At 42.9% G+C, this 22,643-nt stretch overlaps 1 protein-coding gene across 2 annotated transcripts; it reads left to right on the top strand.

The window, feature by feature from the left end:
• Window positions 19,872–22,177, top strand: LOC109821793 (F-box/LRR-repeat protein At3g03360-like). 2 transcript variants are annotated; one of them, XM_020387952.1, is made up of 3 exons: window positions 20,351–21,370; window positions 21,442–21,606; window positions 21,700–22,177. In XM_020387952.1, exons 1-3 carry the CDS (start codon window positions 20,498–20,500, stop codon window positions 22,138–22,140), a joined length of 1,479 nt encoding a protein of 492 aa, XP_020243541.1. In that variant the 5' UTR covers window positions 20,351–20,497; the 3' UTR covers window positions 22,141–22,177. The 2 variants fall into 2 exon arrangements, with proteins under 2 accessions (XP_020243542.1, XP_020243541.1); XM_020387953.1 differs by lacking the exon at window positions 21,442–21,606 and having other exon boundaries at window positions 19,872–21,370.

Raw genomic sequence — 22,643 nt, 5'->3', positions numbered from 1 at the left:
TCACTCCACTATTCCGCCAACCTCCATTGGATATGATCGTGAAAGCTTGATTCCATCCATCCTCCAATATGTTATTTGTCTATAATAAATAGAAAACCACAGACACTAGACAAACAACATTAGTGGTAAATTGTTTGTTAAACATCATCAAAATAAAGAGGCCAACACGTGGATGATTCAAGTTCCATAACTGATTCGGCCACTTCAAAGTTCAAGGGGTTTGATGCCAGCTCACGCTATTATCTTCATCACTCTAATAGCCCCACGGTTGTCCTAGTTTCCCCTCCGCTTAATGGAGACAATTACTCCACATGGTATCGTGCCATGAGAATGGCTCTTCAAGCAATGAACAAGTTCGGGTTCGTCGTCGACGGCTCAATCATCAGAATAGATAAGCCCTCTTCACAAATCTCACAATGCGAAAGAGTCAATGATATGGTTTCTTGCTGGCTTTTACATTCTATGACTCCAGATTTATCTTCTAGTTTCATTTATGCTAACACCGCATAAGAGATCTGGTAGAATCTCAATGATCATTTTTCATAGTCCAACGCTCCTAAGATTTTTCAACTAAAACATGCCATATTCTTACTAAAGCAAGATGGCCTATCTATGACTGCATGCTTTACTAAACTGAAAGCATTGTGAGATGAATTAAATTCATTCATATCGATTTTGAGTTGCTGTTGTGGAGCATCAAAAGATCTATTGACCTATATTGAATAGGATCAGGCCATGCAATTTCTCCAAGGACTACATGAGTCATATAGACAAACAAGAAGCCAGATCCTAATTGAATCTCTTCCATCCATTTCCATTTCAAAAATTTATTCTCTTGTCTTGTAGGAATAAACGCAAAGGGAGATTGGTCATTCGAATTCCAATCAAGTTGAAGGAGCTGCCCTTGATGCAACCTCTAAGCCATTCAAGGGGGCAACCATATATCTCCACTTTATCTTGTATAAATGGTGTCAAAATCTATGAGGGAACAAGCAGGCAGTTTCACGGTCGACCGCACATGTTCTGCGGTCGACCGTAACGTGCACAGTACTGTAGTATGGCTCTGGATTTTTGGCGGTCGACCGCACATGGTTCTGTGGTCGACCGTGTCCGAACCCAGAAGTTAGGAAACTCTCTGGAGTTTTTGTGGTCGATCGCGATATGTGCTCTGCGGTCGACCGCGATGCGGGTTTGGGCCATGTTTAATTTTTCAGACCCGTTTCGTTGTGAGTTTGTATATAACCCTAAATACGAATTTTAGGGCTATGTGAGGAGGGTTTTGAGCTGCCAAAAGAGGGTTTTGTTGCATCCATTGTGCGAGGCTTTGAGAGAGATCTAGAGAGCTTATTTTGTGGGTTTTTGGTAAGATTCTATTTGTATTCTCTTGATTTCTAATAGTATAAACTCCCCCCTTCTTGCCACGTAGACGTAGGCAACTTGTTGAACCACGTAAATTTGTGTATCTTGTTGTGATTGGTGTTTTGGTTGCATTGGTTGTTATCTATCTTGTTCTTGTGTGTGCGATTTATTTGGTTTTTGAGTTCCGCTGCGCACAACAAGTGGTATCAGAGCTCCGGGTTTTGATTTCGGATTTGTTCGAATGATTCACTATTGGATTCTTGTTTGGAAAGGTAGATCTACAATATGGATAAAACAAGCACATTGGGGTCGTCTTTGACAAAGACGATACATAGTCTGAGCATTAATAATACAAAGATTGGTATTCCGAAGTTCGACGACAAGATCAATTTCGGTTTGTGGAGGTGTCAGGTGATGGATGCGTTGGATGCCCAAAATTTGGAGGAGACTCTTGAATTACAAGAGAAACCCGAGGATATGGAGGAAAGTGTTTGGAAGAAAATGAATAGTAGGGCTTATGGAGTTATTCGGTCATGCTTGACGTTAGATCTCATTTATGATGTGATGAACGAGACGTCGGCGAAGAGAATGTGGGAAACACTCAATAAGAAGTATCTTACAAAGAGCATTAAGAATCGTCTTTACTTGAAGAAGAGGTTTTACCAATTTAAGATGAAGAGGGGAGTTTCCATTAGGGGGCATGTCAACAACTTCACGAAACTAATTTCGGATATGGTCAATGTAGATATCATGGTTGAGGATGAAGACAACGATGCTACTATTGTGTTCATTGTCAGAGGATGATTTTGGTACGTTTGTTCTCACTATAATAAATAGAAGAACTATTGTTAGTTACAAGGAGGTGACCTCAGCGTTGGTGAATTATGAGTTGAGGAAGAGTGATGGTGAACTCTTTGAGAAGGCATCGGGAGATGCATTAGCAGTTCGAGGTTGTAGTCCAAACCGTCAAAAGTTTAACCGTTCAAAATCTAAGAATAGGGGTGGCTATAAGAGTGTTGGTAGAAATCAATATGTCTTTTGCAAAGAAGAGAGACATTAGAAGAATGAGTCCAAAGTTGAAGGATAGAGCCTAGAAGCAAAGGGGGAAAGTTGTACAAGCTTCAGAGGTGAATGTTGCTAAAGCTGTTAGTGACCATTTAGATTCGGATTCTTCAGGCTATTCATGTCACGCGCTGTCGTCAGTTTGTTATGCTAACTCTACGGAATGGATGATAGATTCGGGTGCTACATTTCATATTTGCCCTAGGAAGGATGTAGGATCTGAAATAGATACACTAGAACACTAGAAGAGGGGTGAATAGTGTTCTTTTAAAATATATGCAAAGTAGATTATAAATTGCAAAGAAAAATGGCAATCTCAGAAATTCACAATCACAAACACAAAGTTTTATACTGGTTCCACCAATCCGGTGTACATCCAGTCCCCAAGCAAATCCCGCTTGAGATTTCCACTATGATTTTGAAACCTTACAAAATCAAAAGCAAACCTGACCAATTTGTAAGACCATGCAAATTGCAATACCAATTGACAAGACCATGCCAATTGCCACCCAATCTCTAAACCAAGAGATCAACCCTCTCAAACCCGAGAGAAATCCTTTTTGAAGCAAGAACACAATTGATCCTATAAGCCTTGAATGTGTAGTGAAGTGCTGCAGTGGCTTAGGATTCTTTTAACTCTCTGAATATTGTCTATACAATCTCTAAGAATGATTGAAACCAATGCAATATCAGAAACTCTCTTTTTCTAAACACTTAGCATGAAAATCTGGAAAATTAGAGAGTGAATATGCACAAAATGTTTGATCTTGCAAGTGCAAAACTTGGTGCTTGTTTTCTGATGTTTAAACCTATTTATAGCCTCTGAAATGACATAATTTTAAACCCAATTAACGTCCACAAAACGGCTATAAACAGTCACTTATTTTAAACATGAAATCTGGAAAAACTGCTTTTGTAGTCGACTACAAGTTATAGTAGTCGACTACACTGAGTCTAAACAGACTCTGTGAAGTCAGAAAATTGCTCAGTAGTCGACTACAAGGCATAGTAGTCGACTACACTATAAACTCACAGATTCTGGAATTTTTCTGTTTAGTATTTGACTGTAAACTATCTCATCGATATCGGAATCGAGGTGATTTTAAGATTTGATTGGAAAAGCTCTTGAAGAGACCGTTACAACTTGATCTTTGAGTTTTTTCCAGATTCTAATTTCTAAGGCGTGTAAATGACAATGTCTTAAGACTCAACCCAATATTTTATAAACTCTAATGGCCTAACATAGGAAGAATTTCTATTGCTTAACCAACACACTAAGATGTGCTTAGTATGTTCTAAACACTATGTGTTGCAATGTGTGTGATGTGATCAAGGCTAGTACCAAATTTCTAATCGCAAAAGAAAATAATAAAACTTACATCTTGACAATAAAAGTATATCTTCTTCTTTGCCCTTCACTTTTGCCTTGAACCCATCTATGTCTTGAGTATCTCTCTTGGATATAATTTGTTGATATAGCTCTGATACTAGCAAAAAAATGTTAGCACATAATACACACAACATATAATATATTGTTATCATCAAAACAACTAATTCTTGGGTCAACGATTCCTAACATTCTCCCCCTTTTTTGATGATGACAAATATATGTTTTAAGATATAAAAAAATTTTAATCCCCTGGCATGAAATCTTAAATAAAATCTTTTACTCCCCCTGCCCCATCAAAGCATTAGCTAAAAAATTTAAAATTAAACATTTCTATATAAACTCCCCCTTGTATTAGCAAAAAGAAATAAACATCATTCTATAAAAAAATTTCTTTTCTTGGGTACCTTAATAAAATATCAACCCTTTGGTACCCTTTTTTATATTATATCATTAGGATTAGCCCTTAGGAATCTAAATCCACTTGGAATTTGGTTTCTCATTGTTAACATAAGTGTATTCTTTTGAATTGCAAACTTCATAAAGATAAGAGAAATATAATAATTCCTATCAGGAATATTCAAATTCTTAGGAATCCATATATACTTATTTTGATTTAGCATGAATATTCTTATTATTATTCTTCAAAACATAATCATTCTTTATAAAAATCTTAGGAACCAAATCCAAAATGCCAAAAATGATTGTTTGAAGATTTTTGAAATGAGAGCAAATTATCAAATTCTCTTTACTTTATATTGAATTACTACTTCAAACATATATCATCATATTTTAATTTAAATAGAAGAAATATCTTTATCTAAACAATTAATTCGGCGGCCCACGATTTTTAAATCATTGCATTCTGACTTTTAGAATAAACATTCTCATTACTCAATATGATTTTCTTTAAGCAAGGCATTCATTTTCCTCTTTCAATTCAAATTACTTGAGAATTAGAATAGTAGAAGAATTAAAATTCAGAAATTTCTTCAAGTAAATCTTTTATTTCAGCCTTTAAAAATTATGTGAAGCTTTAATCTCAAAAATGTTTTATTTTCATATACTTCATGAAGCATCTAATAATTCTCATTATTTGCATACCTCATCTTCTTGTGCCATGAAGCACATGTGAGGGATTCATCTTTTGTTCTTTCATTTTGAATAACTCCTAACCTGTGCACCAAGAACAGAATATTTTAGATACTTTTAACTTTATTTGTACCTTCATGCAGTTACCTCAAGTGGTAAGCCAGAATATCGTATGCAGATGTGCCGTTGACACCCTACTTGAATCTTCTTGTCAAGTGCACAAATAATCATTCATTGCTTTTGAATCAAATTTGCATTATTTCTTTGAGAAGTAGTCCACTTTTGAAAAGGAGTGTGGCGTCTCATATTTTCTGTTTCCACGACGGTTTTCCAAGTTCGGTATAGCCAATTGATTGAAGGGTTAAATCTTCATTCTGAAACTTCCAATAGTTGTAGTTCGAACATCGAACATTGAGGCGATTTGGTAGAGTGACCTTCCTCTGAATTTGTGAATTGATGCATTGCCATCTTTCACCTTGTCTGATACCAAATGTAGGATCTGAAATAGATACACTAGAACACTAGAAGAGGGGTGAATAGTGTTCTTTTAAAATATATGCAAAGTAGATTATAAATTGCAAAGAAAAATGGCAATCTCAGAAATTCACAATCACAAACACAAAGTTTTATACTGGTTCCACCAACCCGGTGTACATCCAGTCCCCAAGCAAATCCCGCTTGAGATTTCCACTATGATTTTGAAACCTTACAAAATCAAAAACAAACCTGACCAATTTGTAAGACCATGCAAATTGCAATACCAATTGACAAGACCATGCCAATTGCCACCCAATCTCTAAACCAAGAGATCAACCCTCTCAAACCCGAGAGAAATCCTTTTTGAAGCAAGAACACAATTGATCCTATAAGCCTTGAATGTGTAGTGAAGTGCTGCAGTGGCTTAGGATTCTTTTAACTCTCTGAATATTGTCTATACAATCTCTAAGAATGATTGAAACCAAGGCAATATCAGAAACTCTCTTTTTCTAAACACTTAGCATGAAAATCTGGAAAATTAGAGAGTGAATATGCACAAAATGTTTGATCTTGCAAGTGCAAAACTTGGTTGTTGTTTTCTGATGTTTAAACCTATTTATAGCCTCTGAAATGACATAATTTTAAACCCAATTAACGTCCACAAAACGGCTATAAACAGTCACTTATTTTAAACCTGAAATCTGGAAAAACTGCTTTTGTAGTCGACTACAAGTCATAGTAGTCGACTACACTGAGTCTAAACAGACTCTGTGAAGTCAGAAAATTGCTTAGTAGTCGACTACAAGGCATAGTAGTCGACTACACTGTAAACTCAGATTCTGGAATTTTTCTGTTTAGTATTTTGACTATAACTTTCTCATCCGATATCGGAATGAGGTGATTTAAGATTTGTTGGAAAGCTCTTGAAGAGACCTACAACTTTGGTCTTTTGAGTTTTTCCAGATTCTAATTTCTAAGGGGTGTAAATGAAATGTTTTAAGACTCACCCAATATTTATAAACTCTAATGGCTAACATAGGGGATTTCTATTGTTAACCAACACACTAAGCATGTGTTAGTGTGTTCTAACACTATGTGTGTGCATGTGTGTGAGTGATCAAGGCTTGTACAAATTTCTAAGCAAAGAAAATATAAAATTACATTTTGACAATAAAGTATATCTTCTTCTTTGCTTCATTTTGCCTTGAACCCATCTATGTCTTGAGTATCTCTTTGAATATAATTGTTGATATAGCTCTGATACTGCAAAACAAATGTTAGCACATAATACACACAACATATAATATTTGTTATCATCAAAACAAACTAATCTTGGGGTCAAGATTCCTAACAAAGGATTGGTTCTCCAGCTTCGAGGAGTTGGAAAGAGGGGATGTTGTGCTCATGGGGAATGATCACTGTTATAGGGTATCCCCTGTTTCTCACAAATACGCTATCCTAGGAACAGACTCAGTCGAGCCAGCTTCATTCCCCAAAGACGACTCGAAAGGCGGACTCAGTCGAGCAAAAGATTGCTATTCAGCGATCAGCCGACACTTCCCACGAGGACGACTCAGAACATTATTTCTTAGTATTATTTTACTATTTATGATCATCATTACGACTCCACGTCACTCGCCGACAAAGCCTCAACAGCTGCAGGATCCCCATGACACAGAAGTGACCTCACATCACTCGCCGACAAAGCCTCAACGGTTGCAGGATCCCCATGACACAGAAGTGACCCCACATCACTCGCCGACAAGCCTCGATGGTTGCGGGATCCCCATACCACAAAAGTGACTCCACGTCACTAGTTGACAAGCCTCGACGGCTACTAATTTCCCATGTCCTGAAGCGACCTCCCATCACTCACCAATCGACACGTACCGGATAGAGGGTGACTCAGCCTGCAGCTCACCCCTCGCCATCATCATAAGCCGCATTCTCACTAAATGCCTATTCTTCCCTTGGCGTCCCCTATAAATACAGATGCTATTCATCCTGAAAAGAGGTTGGATTTTTCTTATCCCCTAAAAACTCTCTAGACACATATTAGAAGAACACACCATTCTTCCTTCACTTCATCCAAGTCCACCAGCTAACTTGATCGTCGGAGGTACCACGGGGGAAACAAGCCCCGTACTCCTACGATTCTTGTGTGTGCAGGTGATCCATCTGCCCCGAGCTCTGAGAACCAGGCATAAAGTCGGAAAAGGAAAGCGGCCCCCTCTCGACAGTTCAACCTCTCAACAATCCAGCAACTCTGCGACTTCAACTGACTGTGTGTTCATGGACATCAACAGTTTGGCGCCCACCGTGGGGCTACTTTCCTCTTTTTTGAGAAAAAATGACAGGTTCTGAGCAAGGAGTGGACCAATCTCCCCTAGGGCCACCTCCTCCAAATTATATAACCTAGGGTCAACTGGAGCAGACGGTGGACAGACTCTCTTCATCTCTGAAAGAGCAGTTTGTCGCCCTGACCAATGAGCTTCTCTGACGAATTCCACGACAATCATGCGCTGATGAACAACCTCCACCATCCGGGGACCGACGATCAGGAACTCATCCCCATGAATTGTCGTGGAACACACCACGACCTCCTCTCAACCACCATAAGCAGGCGGAGGACCGTCCCAAGCAACTAAACAATGGCAATAAAAGTCTGGTCCTAACCACTGGTCCTAAGCAGGCGGAGGACCGTCCCAAGCAACTAAACAATGGCAATAAAAGTCTGGTCCTAACCATTCAAGAGGACGTACCAAAGGAGCGGGCTTCAGAAAACCGCACCGTCACGTCTCCCTAACCTGGTCGACCACTGCAGGAGTCTCCGGCTACGATCGAGGATATAAACCGATCGTTGATGCTATTGAAGAAAATACCCTATTATCTGACAAGATAATGGAATACCTGTTTGAGAAATTCAAGATGCCTCACCTAGAGACGTATTCGGGCGAGGGAGATTCTTTGGAGCATGTTCAAAATTATTTTGATATAATGAGTATGCTCTAAGTATCCGAAGCAATCCTATGTCGATGCTTCCCTATCCCCCTCAAAGGAAGTGCTAAACTCTGGTGGAATGCTCTGGAGAAGAGATCCATCGACGATTTTAAACAACTCAGCCGCAAGTTCATTCATCATTTTCTGGCAGATACAAAACAGAAGCTCCCTCCTCATATGCTGATCCAGATGAGGCAAAGACCAGGCGAAAGCCTCCGAGCCTACTTCAAGAGATTTCAAGCGAAGAGGTTGGAAGTCAACGACCCTGGAAGCGCAGTCGCCATGTCGGCACTTGTAGCGGGTCTTCAGGACAATGAGTTAGCAGACTCCATTGCTAAAAAACCAGTCGCCAACTATGAACAGCTAATGTCCAAAGCCCACGGATACATGGATATGGAAAATACCCGGGCTTACAAGGCTTCAGTAAGGAGAACGAGGACTTCAGATGCTGCCAATCTGACCCCAACAGCTGTGGTTTTTCCTTCAAACCCTCCAGCGACGATGCCGACCCGGGACCATCAGAAGCCAGAAATGGCACAAGGATCCTCCAAGGGTCAATCCCCGCCCTAATCGACCCGACAGGAGGGATCAGCCAAGAAACCCAACCCCGAAGGAGTCTTTGCCTATCTTCGACATTTCTCTCACTAACACCTTAACCGTGGCCTAGAAAGCGGGATACCTCAAAGATCCCGCACCCAAAATGGTATCGGACCCCAGAAGAAGGGATACGAGGCAATTTTACCGTTATCACCAAGACCATGGGCATCTCACTAACGATTACCGAATCCTCAAGAGGGATATAGAAGATCTGATCGCGAGAGGACACTTGAAGAATCTCGCGCCTTCGGGAGAGCGTAGGAACTCTGCTCCAACACAAAGGATAGAAGATCCCGCTCTCGGTCAGCTCAACCCTGACCTCTAGCATATGAACAGCCCATGAAGACTGCCTATAAGGGAGTCATTAATGTAATCAGTGGGGGCCCGACCATTGGAGGATCATCCAATAACGAGCGGAAGAAATATGCCAAGAGAATGCTGCAAGTCGATCACGATCCTAAGAAGACAAGGACAGGAGAGCTCGTATCCTTTAGTGATGAAGACCTACAGGGCATTGAAACGCCCCATGATGATCCTCTCGTCATCACCACGACCATTAACGGATATCAAGTAAAGCGGATTATGGTCGACGCAGGAAGCTCGGTGGATATCCTGTACACTAGCGCCTTTGATCAGATGGGGATCGACAGATCCCACCTACAGCCTTGCAAAGCGCCCCTTATAGGCTTCACTGGCCATTCCCTTCTCCCTGAAGGAATGATGACTCTACCAATGACACTAGGAGCTCCTCCTAAACAAGTCACAGCTTAAATTCAATTCCTGATGATGGATTTGAAGTCGGCCCATAATGTCATATTGGGTCGAATCGCTCTCCACTCCCTACGGGCCATCGCTTCAACCTACCACCAGATTCTCAAATTTGCAACTCCAAATGGAGTTGGAGTCGCCAGGAGCAGCCAGAAAGAGGTCAGGTCTTGTTATATGCTCTCAGTCAAGGGGAAGGGTGCTCAAGGCACTATGTTCATCGAAAAAGCCTGTCTTCAGATGGAAAAAACGGCTGAGAAATCAAGGACGGAGCCAGTGGAAGAACTCCAGGAAATCCCCATTGACTCGGCTAGAATGAAGACTATCAAAGTAGGATCCGGTTTGGTCGAACCTTTGAGAGGGACTCTGATCGAGTTCTTGAAAGCCAGCACAGATGTATTCGCTTGGGAACCTGCCAACATACCCGAGATTCCTCATGAAGTCATAAGCCATGAGTTGGTCGTGGACAAACATGTCAAGCCGGTCCGACAGAAGAAGAGACATCTTGGTCCAGAGCGCCAGAAGGCGGTAGCAGAGGAAGTAAAGCGACTTCTGCAAGCTAACTTTATTCGAGAAGTCCAGTATCCAGAATGGCTGGACAATGTCGTCTTAGCGAAGAAAGCATTGAGCAAGTGGAGGATGTGTGTAGATTTCACTGACCTCAATAAAGCATGTCCCAAGGATAGCTACCCCCTACCCCGGATTGACCAGCTATTTGACGAGAGTGCCGCACATGAACTGCTCAGTTTCATAGACGCTTTCTCAGGCTATAATCAAATATTCATGGTAAGACATGATCAAGAGAAGACTTCATTCATCACCGATATAGGCACATATTGCAACAAAATGATGTCATTTGGGTTGAAAAATACCGGAGCCACCTATCAGAGGCTCGTAGCCAAAGTCTTCCAGCACCAAATTGGCAGGAACCTCAAGGCCTATGTGGACGACTTGTTAGTAAAATCCAAACAAGTGTCCGCCCATATTTTCGATTTGGACAAAACTTTTTTAACTCTGAGGCGCTACCAGATGAAGCTCAATCCAGCCAAGTGTGCCTTTGGAGTACAATCAGGAAAGTTCCTAGGGTTCATGATTACTCAAAGAGGAATTGAAATCAATCCTGAGAAAATTGCTGCCATAGAGTAATTACCTGAACCCCGTACACTAAGGGAGATTCAAAAATTGAATGGGAAGTTTGCGCCCTGAGACGATTCCTATCTAAATCTGCGGAGAGAAGTCTCCCTTTCTTCAAAGTCCTAAGAGGGAGCAGGAATCCGAAAGAAGGTATAAGCTAGACATCGGAATGCAAAGAAGCATTTCAGGATCTCAAAGCCTACCTAAGTACCAAGCCGTTGTTAAGCCAACCTATGAAGGGGGAGACTTTGTTCATGTACATAACCATCTCCTCTGAAGCGGTGAGCTTTGTCCTCGTTTGAGAGGAAGAAAACATCCAGAAGCCTATCTATTATGTGAGTCGAATCCTCCGAGCCGGCGAGCTTAATTATCCTTTTATAGAGAAAGCTGCCTTCGCTCTCACCTTTACAGCCAGAAGACTCCGCCCCTATTTCCAAGCTCGCACCGTTATTGTCAAGCCTTCCTTTGAAGAAAGCTTTGGGCAACCCTACAACGTCAGGGAGGATGATCGCTTGGGCAGTCGAGCTCAGTGAACATGACATCCAGTTCGAGTCTCGAACGACCATCAAAGCTTAAGCTTTGGCAGACTTCTTGATCGAGTCGACTCCCCAAAACAATGAATCAAGCGTAGAATTGCAAACCTTGCTGGCTTTACCAACGGAACAACAGGCAGCTCCACCGACTCATCGCACATTGGAGCATGATTCACCAGAGTATACCTCCTGGTGGAAATTGCAGGTAAATGGATCTTCAGGGGAAGCTGGCAGTGGAGCAGGAGTGGTCCTACGAAGCCCTGAGGGGACAACATATGAGCATTCCATCTCATTCAAATTCTCAACCTCGAACAATGAAGCCGAGTATGAGGCTATACTTGCTGGCCTCCGAGCAGCTAAGGCTTTGAAACCTGAAAGCCTTTATACCCTAGCTGACTCATAGCTGGTAGTTCACCAGATCAACGGACGCTATGCCGCCAAGGACCCTAGGATGGCCCTATACCTCAAAGCTGCCAAAGAGCATTTATCAAATTTTCGGAAGCCCAAGGTAGCCTAAGTCCCTCGGGCCCTCAATGATCGAGCGGACACTCTCTCCAAGCTAGGATCGACAAGTTAGAGAAGGAGCTCTGGACCCATCTATATGGATACGTTGGAACATCCCAGCATTTCCAAACCATTGAAGAAGGTCATGGAAATGAAAAACCCCGCACCTCCATGTTGGCTAGATCCCATCCTCCTCTACTTAACTCAAGGTGTTTTACCCGAGGATCAGCTCGAAGCCAAGCATTTGCTGAGAAATTCTCATCGCTATCTCTTGATAGAGGATCAACTCTACCGAGTGTCTTATATTGGCATCAGCATAGGACCTTATTTGCGATGTCTGCGGCCACCCGAAGCCCTCTACGTACCCAGAGAAATTCACGAGGGTATTTGCGGGAATCACCCAGGAGCTCGAACCTTGGCTCAAAAAACTATCCGGCAGGGTTATTATTGGCCGACCATCTTAGCCGAGTCGACTAAGCTCGTGTCTCATTGTCAAAAGTGTCAATATTTCTCATCCATCCCAGGGCAGCTACGACCGAGTTAACCCTCATCTTGAGCCCTGTACCTTTCATCTAATGGGGCTTGGATCTGTTGGGGCCCCTCCCTTTAGTTACGGGGTAAAGAAATTTTCTCATTGTAGCAATCGACTACTTTACTAAGTGGATCGAGGCCGAACCATTGGCCAAGATTGGTGAGAGCAATGTCACCAACTTCGTATGGAAATCTATCATTTGTCTCTTTGGCGTGCTGCGATCACTTATCACTGACAACGGCACTCAATTTGACAGCAAGGGTTTCCGTGACTTCTGTGAGGAATACATCATTCACCTCAAATTCGCCTCGGTAGAACACCCTAAATCAAATGGCCTTGTAGAGGCTGCCAACAAATGAATCCTCCAAGCACTAAAGAAGAAAGTAGACATTGTCGTGGGACGTTGGGTCGAAGAATTGCCAAGCATCCTATGGTCATATCGAACGACTGATAAGAAGTTAACTGGGGAGACTACCTTTAAGTTAACACATGGGGCTGAAGTTGTTACGCTAGTTGAAGTAGGCATGCCAACTATTTGACTGCAACACTTTGATGAAGACCTGAACTCAATAGGCCTTCGAGTCGGCCTTAACCTTCTGGAAGAAGCAAGGAAGAAATCACTCCGTACTCAGGTCATTAATCAGTAGCTGATCGCTCAACATTACAACAGGAAGATTTGTCCCAGAAGATTCACGGCTAGGGACCTTGTCCTCCGCAAAGCAGCCTTCGACAAAGATACTCAGTAAGGCAAGCTAGCTCCTAATTGGGAAGGACCCTACACGGTTATGGAAGAGCTCAGAGCCGGCACCTATCAGTTAAGAGCTCCAGATGGATGAATCCTCAGTTACCCATGGAACATTGAACACCTACGATGGTATTTTCTTTAAAATTCCAGTTTAGTCTCTTGAATTTTGAAAATTCCCTGTGAAGAATGCATGCCTTAGATAATTGATAATATATCTGATGAAAAGGCTTTAGCCAAACTTTTGCGTCACTATTAACTGGAAAAATGGAAGACCTAGTCACCTAGGCACTCGACTCCTCAGTCGATAAAAAGACCTTGGTACCTTATCAGTGTAAAACCAAAGCACAACCCTTTGGCTGACTCCCACAGTCGCCTCTCGGCCCTAGGGCAAAAATAGAAGACCTAGTCACCTAGGCACTCGACTCCTCAGTCGATAAAAAGATCTTGGTACCTTTTCAGGGTAAAACCAAGGCACAACCCTTTGGCCAACTCCCAAAGTCACCTCTCAGCCATAGGGAAAAATGGAAGGCCTAGTCACCTAGGCACTCAACTCCTCAGTCGATAAAAAGACATTAGTACCTTCTCAGGGTAAAACCAAGGCACAACCCTTTGGCCGACTCCCACAGTCGTCTCTCGGCCCTAGGAAAAATGGAAGACCTAGTCACCTAGGCACTCGACTCCTCAGTCGATAAAAAGACCTTGGTACTTTCTCAGGATAAAACCAATGCACAACTCTTTAACCGACTCCCATAGTCGCCTCTTGGCCTTGGGGGAAAGGTAAGACCTAGTCGACTCTCTCGAGCCTAGGCACTCAACTTCAAGGTCAACTCCCGTACTACCTCTCAATTAACAAGAATAAGAAAAATTCAAGAGTTTGAAACACACAAAACGAATTTATTTCTTTATTAACTTCTTATTTACAAAGACAAGAGTACCAATTACAAGTATTAGTAAAAAAAGGGAGAAACATGAGTAGTTCTCATTTTTCTTGATCCATGAGGGCCTCTGGAGGTAGAACATCTGCATCAACAGGTGCCAGAGCCTCTTGGTCCAGAGCGTCAGCATCAGCGAAAGGCTCAGGCATCACAGGGGCTTCAGTCCCCGCTTCCGTCAGCGGAACGATAGCTGCGGGTTCCTCACCCACGCCCTCTGAAGACTCGCCTTCATCATCTAACAACAATCTCCCTTCTCTCGCCTCAAAATCCCTAAGAAGATCAAGACAGCAAGAGACTTGCAGGGGATAAAAGCTCCCAGAAGGAGGATGTGAGCCAGAGGGTACTAAAGCAACAAAGTAATCAACCCCGGCTTTGCATGCCAAGGCTACCTCTAGTTTTTCAATGGGGCTATGGCGCCAGTCTTCAACCACCTTCACCATATGCTGTGGCGACTGCTCTTTCTCGAGATCCCGCCTCAGCCGCTCGATTAAAAGGCGACTCGATTGAACGACTTCCTCTGCGGCTAATCTAAGGGCCCTCTCAGAATCAACCTCCTCGGCCAGAGTAGTCAGCTTCTCGTCCCAATCAATGACGTCTCATTGAAGATGATTGATCTTCCTCCTTTGGCGAGCTACTTCACCTCTCAATTTCGTTATTACGGATGCTCCCTCGGTGTGAAGCCTCTCCAAGACTCGTTCTCTGGTGTCTACTTCGCGCTGCCAGCCAAGTTTGGCGCTCTTCACCTCAGCCTTAAGAGTGACGACTTTCTTCTCGGCCTCTTCCCTGGCCGTTTTCTCCTTCCAACATGGACTCCCATTCCTATGGAGCATCGTGCATATGGGCGGACCGTTCATACAACTCCTGCTCCAATAAAGTCCCTCGGACTAAATAGGCCTTAAGGGCTAAATGTAAACCGAAACTTGGCATCCTCCTTAAGACCCGAACGTCCTTTGACAGGGAGAATTATTGCACGACCATAACAGGAGTCGAAAGGACCTAAGAATTAAAGTTTCCTTATCAAGAAAAGCTGGGGGGACAAACTTGTCATCTTCAGAAAGTTCTTTTCTCGGGGAACAAGGGCCTAGTGGCACTCCCGATAACATCGCCTTGGCCTTCTCCCATTCTTCGGAGTCTACTTCCGAAATCCAATAAGGGAAGGGCCAAGTACCTCCCTCTTTCTCACTGACATCGTAATACTCGGTGGTCTCCTCTGCTTAGGGCTGGGAGGAGAGTGTTGCCTGTCCAGCTATCTCCACCACCAGCTCAACCGGCTTATTGCCTGGTCGGTAGGGTAATACAGGCTCAGAAGTCGAGCCGGCTGCTCCAGTTAGGGTGCTGGCGATGGTATCAACCTCCTCTACCCGGATGACCGATTGTTCTTCAGGTAGATGTTGCTCTAAAGGTGGGCTGACTCGGATCAACCCAGAAGCTTGAACCACGACGGGAGGGTCGCGGCACCGAGCGGACAACCTCTTAGATCTCTTCCCTACTCCCAGCTCAGTGGCTAATTCACCCATCTGGGACCTCAACTGGCACACCTCCTCAGGAGCTACATATCCTCTTCTTTTTTGAGGCCTAGTAGCAGGCCCTGGCTTCTCGCTTGCAGTCCCTGCCTCCTCGCCTCCAGGAAGAGGAAGCGTCAACAAGTTTACCTAGCCAGGTCGACCTCCAAAGGTAGGCCAATCGAGATGTTCGCCACCCGAAGTGATGCCGAATCAAACAGATTGCTTCTCTCTCGAGATCCAGCATAAGACCGAATCTTCTCCAGCTGTCTATTCTCTTCAGACTCTAAGGGACCCGTCCTCAAGGCGTCCTTGTTTATTTCTGACCATTTTGAGCAGGAGAGAATCTCATTCACTCCAGACACCCATATGAAATGCTCCTTCCAATCCTTATTAGACTCTGGAGCATTGGTAATCAATTTTAAGCCGCATGTATAGTGAAAGAAGAAGAGCAGATCCTTCTTGGTTGACTTGATGTCGACCAACTGCCCGAACAACTTCATGGAAGGCAAGACGCCAACTCTGGAGCAAATGACGATGAAAGCCATCAGAATTCCCACCGCGTTCGGAGCAAGCTGGGAAGGAGAAATCCCTGTGTCCAAGCATGCCTCCTTCACAAAGGGATGAAGAGGAAATTGAAGTCCATGTTCAAGATGCACCACGTATACAGGAACTCTACCAGGAGCATGATGGTAGATCGGCTTCGCCCCCTCTGGGATCGCTAATTTGAAGTCCTGGTGGATGTTGTAGAGGCTATAGAACCTCTCAAGACTCTCAGCAGAGACCTTCGGATGGATGGGACGAAGGAGGCTGATCCTTTCCTCGATGCGACCGCCAACGGAGCTTGATGAAGCCATTAAAAACTCTAATTGGAGAAAGATCGGGGGCTGGAGAAGAAACGTTACGAAAGCTAGGGCAAAAGACGAAATGTTTTTTTCTAGGGAAAAATACGAAAGGTTTTTTCTCCCCTTCTCTCCAAATAAATTTATAGACTTCCAATCGGCAGGTGGAGCTATCCCAAACGACCCTTAATTCTCTACTATGAAAGGCAGAGATTCAATAAAGGGGGATAGGCGTTTTTGAAATTTGAAATTTAGAACGTCATGTCCGTTCTGCAGTCTTACGCCACGTGGATCTCAAAAACTTGAAAGCATCATTATTGAATCCCCGACAACTGACAGACAAGCTGTCACGTCGTGTCAGGCAGCGACGTTCCAAATCTTCCCCTAGAAAAATGCACTCGAGTGACTTTGGCTTCAGCTTGTTTCGTTCATCACTCGGAATATAAACATACGCCTTGCATCCGAAAACCTTCAGAGTAGAGTAGTCAACTCTTTGTCCGACCATACTTCTTCGGTACATTTGAAGTTCAGCAGCTTAGATGGTGATTGATTAACCAAGTAGGCAGCATGGTTAACAGATTCAGCCCAGAAAAACTCGGCCAATCCTGCATGAAGTCTCATGCATCTTTCTTTCTCCATGAGAGTCCGGTTCATCCTTTTCACCGTGCCATTTTGTTGTGGAGTTTTCTTCACGATAAAGTGTTGCGTAATGCCTTCTTGCTTGCAAAATGCTCGGAATCGCCCATCACGATATTTACCTCCATTGTCACTTCACAAATACTTGATCTTCCGTCCAGTTTGGTTCTCTACTTCCGCCTTTCATTCTTTAAACTCCTCAAAGACCTCAGATTTCTCCCGCATGAAGTAGACCCAAAATTTTCACGAATAGTCATCCATGAAGGTGACAAAATAGCAAGCACCACCATGAGATTTTGTAGGTGCCGGCCCCCATACATCGGAGTGAATATAGTCAAGAATCCCCTTTGCACGATTCTCCTTATTTGTAGACTTAAATGAGACCTTGCATTACTTTCCAAGTATGCAATACTTGCAGAAATCCAATTTGCAAGTCTCCATGTTTTTCAACAGCTTCCTCTTGTGCAGTTCTTCCATAGCCCGCTCACTCATATGGCCAAGACGAAGATGCCATAGATGAGCCAAGTCTTCAGAGTCAATCTTGGAGTTCTCTTTGGAAGTTGTGAATACAATAACTTCACCTAAGACAATATCTCCTAGAAGCTTGTACAAGTTGTTGGGAAGCTTCTCTCCTCGCATGATCACCATCGAGCCCTTACAAATCTTGATCTTGCTTCCACCTAAGAAGTAGGTGAGGCCGCTTGCGTCTAGAGTGCCTAAAGAAATCAGGTTCTTCTTGAGTGAAGGAACATGTCGCACGTTGTCGAAAGTATGAATGATACTATCATACATCTTCACCTTCATTGTGCCAATGCCGATGACCTTGCACGCGGCATTATTCCCCATAAGGACTTCACCTCCATCCTTCTTTTCATATGTATTGAACCAAAACCTGTTTGCACACATATGGAAAGAGCAACCTGAATCAAGAATCCATAAATTAGAAATGGTTTTACCTGACGTAACCGAAAGAAGCTCAGCACTGTTCTCCGTGGCAACTTCAGCCAAAGAGGTGGTTTCAAATTTCTTCCCTTCTTTCTGATCTACCTTGAATTTTCTGCAGTTCTTCTTGAAGTGGCCTTTCTTATGATAGTAGTAGCACTTCTTATCCTTGTGGCTCTTGAATTTAGATCTTCCACGGTTGTCCAACTTGGCACCTTTCTCCTTTGGTCGACCCCGATCGTTCAACCCCTTGACGAGTAGGCTTTCATTTTTCAAGTCAGCTCCCGTGCTCTTGTTCATTTTGATATGAGAGATGATATCTTGAACAACCTCTTCAAATTGAAGAGTCTCCTTGCCAAACATAAGTGTGGTCCGGAAATGTTTGAATGACGACGGCATGGATCGTAGCAATAGCAAAGCTTTATCCTCTTCTTCAAACTTGACCTCCACTCGCAACAAATCCGTTATACAACGGTTAAACACATTAAGCTTTATCCTCTTCTTCAAACTTGACCTCCACTCGCAACAAATCCGTTATACAACGGTTAAACACATTAAGATGCTCCATAATATCATCTCCATCTTCCATACAAAGATTAAACAATTTATCTTTTAAGAAAAGTTTGTTAGAGAGAGTTTTACCCATGTAGAGATTCTCTAGCTTCTCCCATGTGCCCCTTGCAGTAGTCTCCTCAATCACATTGTAGGTGACTTCGTCGGATAAGTGTAGCTTAATCGAGCTCATCGCCTTGAGGTCTACCTTGTTCCAAGCCTCCATAGACATCGTCTCTGGCTTGTGCTCAACCCCCATAGTGCACATGTGTAGATTTTGCTGAATCAAGATATTCTTCATCTTGCGCTGCCATAGTGTGAAATTGCTTCGCCCATCAAATGGCTTCAGCTCAACCTTCACACCGCCAATTATCGACTTGTCTTCAGCCATTAAGAACACCACAATCATGCTCTGATACCACTTGTTGGTATTGACGAATCACAAAACTTCTCAACACCTCTTCATAGTCTTGTTCTTAATGACAAAAAGATAAAAGACAATCATACAAATAATGGACACAATGATTTATGTGGAAAACCCAAACGGAAAAAACCACAGGTTGAGCTTGGAGCTCGGATGATACTTCACTATAATGGAATCAACAAATGGGTACAAGGCACACACGGCACACCCAACAACGCCGACTTCCACACAGTCCTCACACACCCTCCTTTCTTAACTCAACACTAGAGATCTCTACAACACAAGAGACTTTCCTTCACTCTAACTCTCTATACTTTCAAGAGAACAAGTGGAAAACTTGGGTGATTTCGGATGATCTCTCCACAATGAGAGGATGCCTATTTATAGGTCTTGATGAATCTTTTCATCTTCCAAAATGCTTGGGAATACACAAATCTATCCAGATTCGAGTAGGGTACTTTGACTGACCATAACTCCATCAATACTACTTTGTTTCCTGTAATTCAAAGCTTGGAGTAAACTATACACGTACCTCTACAACTTTCATGTAGATTTCCGAGCTAAATAATGACCGCATCATGCCCGAAAAGACCATGCAAAATTGTATCTACATTATGCAGAAAAACTACAGCAATAAATGAGTTGGAAATTGAACCAACTCCAACAGGGTGTCACTGAATAGGAGGGAGGGAGTTCTTTCGCAAAAAAGAAAAGAAAGAAAAAGAGTATTTTGGAAAATTTATTCTACTAACGAATATAATAAGCATATGTAATTGTACTTTATACATTGGGGTTTGTATATAGAAGTAAGCTGGTTGAAAAAACGTAGTCGTAAAACTTCATGTTTATAAGCAAAACTCCAAAAAATTAAGATAACGAATGTGGTTAACTGCATGCTAGTCCCTTGAATCGTCCTTAGTTGCCACACAGCCCCTCACATATAAGTATTTGCTTACTAGTCCCTTAAATCTTCAATTCCCTTGCAAATTCTTTTCTCTATTAGATATTCTGTTAATATTGTTAACTCTAGTTGGGTTTAGCCTTGAACCGACATGGAAAGCTATTTAACTGCACACTTGAGAGGGGAATTTTACCATTAGAACAACTCAAAACTGGATTTGAGGAAGTTACGACTATTGAAGAAGATCTTTGTTAGTGGGTTTGAGTTGCGGTTTGTAGGTTTAAACTCATTGTTAAACGGGTCGGTAAAATAATAATTACAAATACTACCAGATATAACGGGAAATCCAGTCATTTCTATTGGACTTTATGAGATTTCACAGTAAAAATTAACGTCACCAAACAAGAGAGATGGATTTGCCATAAAATTGAAGATTTGAGGGACTAGCAAATAATGAGATTTGAGGGATTTTGTGGTAATTAAAGACGAGTTAAGGGACTAACACGCAATTTACAGTAAAGAATTTTCCCACGCTCTACCAGTCTCATCAGAGCGCGTTGAACCCGGGCCCTCGCCATGGCGGACTCCCACCCCGCCGAGGATCGCCTCAGCAACCTCCCCGGCGACCTCCTCATCCAAATCCTCTCCTTCCTCCCCTCCATCGAACTCCGCGCCCAAACCTCCGTCCTCTCCGAGAAATGGCGTCATCTCTGGACCTCGTCCCTCTCCTCGACTTCTACCCTCCCACCCCACCGCCGTCATCGACCGCTGCCTCCTCCTCTTCTCCGGCCCACCTCGTCCGCCTCCGCATCGACTCCTCCGCCGACGACCGCCCACCCGTCGCGTCCTTCGACCGCTGGCTCCGGCTTCGCCGCCTCGAGATCCGTCAACGACCTCGTTCTGTCCTTCGATGGCTTCCACCATCACCCTACTGAAAACCCCCAGCTCCCTCCTTCTCTCTTCCTCTGCCGCAGCCCGATCTCTTCTCTCAAGCTCAGCTGCTGTACTTTCCCCCGAGTTGACGATGATTTCCTAGGGTTTCCTTCTCTCAAGACTCTCTTCTTGGTGAACGTCCTCATCACTGACGAGGCAGTGGACCTCTTGATCTCGAAAAGCCCCCTTCTTCAAACCCTAAACCTCGATTGCTGCCCTGAGGTTACTCGAATCGAGATATCTCCAGCGCGAAACCCTCTCATCGAGAATCTGAAGGTGGCTATCTGTAGGATCACGGAGAGCGTCGGTATGGTGGTCGTTGATGCGCCGCGTTTGAGATTCTTTGATTACAATGGGAAGATTGAGAAGCTCAAGCTTAGGGATGCGCCGAGGCTGGTCGGAGCTGAGGTTTCCGCTTTCAGCTTGGAACTTTGCCAGTCGAAGGGGCAATGGATGCATATTCTATCAGCAATTTCGAGTGTGGAGGTTCTCTTTGTCAGCAATTGGTTCTTTCAGGTAGGGCTTTCTCTAACTCTTGAGTTTTTCTCTATTTGGTTGGTATCTGAAGTTCTAATCTTTCGTTGTAGTTTGTTCTGTGCGATGAGAAGGATGAAGCCAAATATATTCAGGAATCCATGTTTAAGAATCTTAAAAAGTTTAGTTGGGAAGGGCTTGTTTTGTGTAAGAACACCTTGCGAGCTATAGTCTCCTTCCTTAATCAATGCCCTGTGCTCGAGACACTTTATATAGATGTGGGTATTTTTGTTAAATCCTTTCTTGTTTGTTTCATGCTGTAATGTACCCTATGGTTCTCATGTTGGTTCTTACTGATCTTACTTTTGCAGCTCGATTTTTATACATCACTGATGCGTGAAGCGGAGGAACAACAAGACCAAATTGATGACTATTATCCTGATGATGATGTCGGACCTGTTGAGGTGGAACTTCGGGAGGATTCTGGCGAACCTCCTATTGAGAAGGATAAACCATTTGAGAGATTCTTTGCGGATGGTGGTTGCTCTCTCCCTCGGCTGTTAACGGCTACTATAATGGATTTCTCAGGCTTGAATGAGGAAATGCAGTTTCTGAGATTTATTTTGCAGAAAGCAACTAATTTGGAGTTGTTATGTCTAACTCTTACGTGCTCAACTGCTGGGGTAGAGGCGCTTTCTAAAAGGATATACGGTGTTCCCTTTTCTTCTCCAAATCTCAAGATAAACTTGTTTGCCAAGTGGCATTCGGATAAACTGGGTTTCAAGACATATCAGCATTTGTGGGATCTCTAAATCAGCTTGTTATATGATAAATATATCCAGTGTGATAGGTATCATGACTTATCTGATGACCAGTTTATTCTTTCTGTTTTAATAAGATATTTACATACTCAATGACTGTTGGTCTATTTGCATAGTTTTTAAAATGCTAATTTGTCTAACTAGGATATTGTGCACGCCAAATAGTTAGTTACTTTTTTTTAAACCTTTTTTTTATATCCTGAATAGAAATGATGGGATTGAATGCACTGACTATCAAGGGACTCCTACTTTAGGAGACATCATCAATGGGAAGTGGTCGTGTTATCAATGTATATGTCATAACAACACCATTGTATATGTAAAATGATCAAATTTGTTGAATCCCCGCTATTTTTGGCAATTCATCAGGCATTTTATAGTATACGTAGACTCTCTCTTTTGCAAGCATTTTGGTCAGTCTTGAATTTTTCTTCAACATATATTTTAGTTGACTTTGAAACATCAAGCCTCCAAGGTTGGAATTTCTAGCGTGA

The sequence above is a fragment of the Asparagus officinalis genome, chromosome 8 (assembly GCF_001876935.1).
Source record: "Asparagus officinalis chromosome 8, Aspof.V1, whole genome shotgun sequence".
In the NCBI taxonomy this organism is placed as follows: Eukaryota; Viridiplantae; Streptophyta; class Magnoliopsida; order Asparagales; family Asparagaceae; genus Asparagus; species Asparagus officinalis.
The sequence above is the reverse complement of the archived record's forward strand: the minus strand, read 5'-3'. Positions and strand labels throughout refer to the sequence as shown.